At 47.9% G+C, this 3935-nt stretch overlaps 1 protein-coding gene across 1 annotated transcript; it reads left to right on the top strand.

Annotated features, from left to right (window-relative positions):
• Window positions 1-640: 640 nt before the first annotated feature.
• Window positions 641-1514, top strand: AHSP (alpha hemoglobin stabilizing protein). Its single transcript, XM_003794267.3, has 3 exons — window positions 641-695; window positions 872-950; window positions 1198-1514. Exons 2-3 carry the CDS (start codon window positions 876-878, stop codon window positions 1429-1431), a joined length of 309 nt encoding a protein of 102 aa, XP_003794315.1. The 5' UTR covers window positions 641-695; window positions 872-875; the 3' UTR covers window positions 1432-1514.
• Window positions 1515-3935: the final 2421 nt, after the last annotated feature.

Genomic DNA, 3935 nt, shown 5'->3' with positions numbered 1-3935 from the left:
AGGTTGTCAAACTTGCTCTTGATGACAGAGTCATGGACATTGATGACAGGCACTTTCAGGATCCCACTGGCCATCATCTATAGGTTGTAGACCCCAGTTGTGGTCTCCTCAGAGATTCCTCGGATGCCCGACAGGAGCTGTGGGTACTTGGTGTGGATAAGGTTGGTAAGGTCACTACCATCATCCAAAACCATGTTGAGAGGCCTGTCCTTGAAGTACAACGTCTATTTGATGCACCACAGGTACTCCTCGTCCGTCTCACCCTCCCAGGCAATACACTGGAGTGCCTGCCTTGGCAATGGCAGCTGCTGCATGGTCCTGGGTGGAGAAGATGTTGCAGCTAGACCACTGCACCGACTGTGTAGGGCAATTTGTCAGATATGATGGCAGTGCTTCCGCACACAGTGATGGACATGGGCTAAGGGGGCGGGCCTAGCACTGGGAACGGTTGTCAGCAGGCGGCGGGAAGGGCAATTATCTGTTTTTCTTGGCCTTGCTATCTTTCTAACTTCAGGGAAGCCTCTCCCTCCTTCTCCTCCATAGGTTGACCTATCACTCTCCCTCAGGACCTAGGCATTGGGTGTTTCCCTCTTAGGCTGATATTTGACTCCCTGCCTACATCTGGTTTGGCACAGAGGGACATACATAGTCTGAAGAGTGTGGGTGTGCCATACACAGCGTTTTTGGACCTGCAGGTGAGCCCAACTTGGGGGAAATGTGACCTTAGAACAGGGCAAAATTGTAAAGGTTTTGGAAAGGAAGCAGCCTTGCAAGGCACAAGAGATTTTTAAGGAGAGTGAGAGGACTAGGGGAAATACCCAGGGATGAATGAAACAGATACTTAAATTCTACCTTTTTTTACTCTAACCAGGCAGATGGCCCTTCTTCAGGCCAACGAAGATCTCATTTCTGCAGGAGTGAAGGAATTTAATATTTTGCTAAATCAACAGGTAAGTCCAGGCACTCTGTTTCCAAGGACAGGCCTGGAGATAGGAGTTGTGGGGAGTAGGGGAGATGAGGACAGAGAAGAGGGGATAATTTGGAGTTGGGAGGTAACGGTGGAGTTGATGGACACAGAAACAGGAATACAAACCAGAGGAAAGAGGATGTGAGAGTTTGTGGGACTCTCCTAGGTATTCCTGAATCATATTGCTGACCACATTCTCCTTTGCCAACTCACCCTTCCCAATCCCCCAGGTCTTTAATGAACCTTTTGTCTCTGAAGAAGCCATGGAAACTGTAGTGAATGACTGGGTGAACTTCTACATGAACTATTACAAGAAGCAGATGACAGGAGAGCAGGGAGAGCAAGAGAAGGCTCTGCAGGAACTTAAGCAGAAGCTGAATTCTCTGGCCAACCCTTTCCTGGCCAAGTATAGGGCCTTCCTGAAGTCCTGTGAGCACCTAAATCACCCACCGCCTTCCCCCTAGACCACAGAATCTTCGTTTCTAAGAAACTCTGTGTCCTTCCTTCCACAGGCTGTGCTCCTTCAATGTCACTCTACCTTGACCTCTCAATAAAGACCACTACTGGTTTTACTGGACTTCTGGCTCTTTTCCATTGTCTGTCCTGAGTTGCGGAAGCAGTTGGTCCCTTTTACTTCAGTTTGCTTCTCAGGTACCATCTTGGAGCTTAATTCCTTTAAGTAACCATTAGGCAGTAACAAAACTGGCTCAACCGGGGCCAAGCAGGGACTACAGAGAAAGTGTTCGGGCAAGGGGGTGGTAGAAAAAAGCAAGGGGGATAAAAGCCCTCCAGTGTCCTGTGACACACGTTCCTAGGAGGAAGCTGTTGGAAGCCTTCCAGTCTTGGTCACCTTGCGCCAAGTCCACAGCCTGGATTATTCAATCCCCTTCCCTTAGCCCCAGCCTAAACAACTTTTTAGCTAGAAATGTTCTGATTCTGACTTTAAAACTACCACAGAATACCTGCCCTGCAGTAGCCATTCAATACTTCCCTTATATTTCGGATGCGGTGACCCCTTCCTTTAGCTCCATCATCACTTGGCTCGAGACCCCAGGATTGGGAAGCAGAGAAACCCGCCTTCCCTGCTGTCCCAGCTTTCTCCTGTCACTTTCCGGTCTAGGCTCTCTTTCCCTCAGACCTCTTTATTTTAGGGCTCAGGGCCGCGCCAGGCTCATAGCTTTTTAAATAAGGGCGTTAGGCCACTCGGGGTGTCCTCACTCAAAGTCTGGGGCACAGAGCAGCCGCGCGCGGGCGGGAGACGCGCGCGGGGCGCGCTGGGTGGGAGGGTCGCGGGGCGTCAGGGGCGGTGCTAAGAGGCGGAGCGCACCAATCAGAGGCCGGGCAGGGCGCGCCCGGGAAGGTGGCGGGAGTTCTCCTGGACTGTTCCCGCTTCTTGGGGAAAAGTTTGGTCCTGAGAGGTTGTTCTCTCGCTCCAACCTCCAGCGGCTTTCCCCTTGGATCTGTGAATCTTCACCTCCGACTTTTGATTTTTGGGTCTTTGCAGTTTGAATTAGGGTGAAAAGGAAACTGGCTCAGTATCCCCAACCATCCTTCTAACCTCACACCCTGCATGAGAGCGGCAGCTGCCCGGGAAAGAGACAGCGAGCCCCTCGGAGCTGTGGTCCAGGAGGAGGTCCTGGCCTTCCCACTGCACTCCTCAGGAAAATCTCAGCCGGTTAATGGAGACCCCGAGCCCACTCAGATGGGACAGTAAACAGCCTCACCTTTGCAAAAAGACCTGGACTAGTGTGCATGAGCGGGGGAGAGTGACTGAGAAACTATATGGAAAAAAGTACGGTGTTCCCTCCTGCTGACACTCAAATTCACGGATGTTCAACTCTCTCATATAATATGGTAGTATTTACATAAAACTTGCTCACATCCTCCCATACACCTTAAGTGATCTCTAGCTTAATTATAATACCTAATACAATGTGAAGCTATGTAAATAGTTATCATCCTCTATTGTTTAGGGAATAATGACAAGGAAAAAGAGTCTGTATCTGTTCAGTGAGGAAGCCATCCAGTTCTTGCCTTAAATATTTTTCATCTGTGGTGGTTGGTTGAATCCACAGATGCAGACCCCAAAGACTTGGAGGGCCCACTGTACTGGATTTACTGTGTTGGATTGTACCGCTTAGCTGAAAACAATGGTCAGAAGCCACTTTGGCTCACTAATGCAGACAAACTTTCCATAAATTTAGAACTCTCCAGCTTCGGGACCTGTTTAGTTAATCATTCCTCATGTGTTCAAAGGAAGATGATCAATTATCAGGTATGTAGTAAAAAATGTTCTTACAGAGGATGTGAAGTTCAGCATCTAAACTCCATTCCAACCATTTCACAGGTTGTGAAATTGAATAATTATGAAAAGCGTATTTTTAGGACGGAAAAACCTAACTGCGCTTCCTGTTTTCACATTCCTTTCATTCAAGTGTCTGGTTGGAAATGTACGAGAAGTAAAATTTGGAACATTTTGATTTTTCAGAGATGGTGGTATGAATCTTTGGGATCGTCACCCTGATGTTTGATCCTGACTCTTGGGGCTAACCCCGAACTTGAGTCTCACCTTTAACCTCCCTTACTCCTGACCATTATAGACACATTATCCTCACCATGACTCTGACTTTCATGCTGACATTGTCTCTCATTCTCAATCTTACACTGATCCCGATGCTAAAGTGGCACAAAAATAGAGACATAGATCTATGGAATAAAATAGAGAACCTAGAGATGAAACCAGATGTTAATTGCCATCTGATCTTTGATAAACCAAACAAAAGCATACACTGGGGAAAAGAATCCCTGTTTAATGAATGGTGCTGGAAGAACTGGTTAGCCACAGGTAGAAAGGGAGGGGAAAGGAAGGGAAGGGAGGCCACACAGACCTCATTATACCCCCTCCCCTTTGGAGATTAAGTACAACAATTGACCAGCATTAATGTTAAAACAGAGATCATAAGACTGA

This window comes from Otolemur garnettii, unplaced genomic scaffold (assembly GCF_000181295.1).
Source record: "Otolemur garnettii isolate 467f Iridium unplaced genomic scaffold, OtoGar3 scaffold00077, whole genome shotgun sequence".
In the NCBI taxonomy this organism is placed as follows: domain Eukaryota; kingdom Metazoa; phylum Chordata; class Mammalia; order Primates; family Galagidae; genus Otolemur; species Otolemur garnettii.
This window is presented reverse-complemented; position numbering and strand designations above follow the sequence as displayed.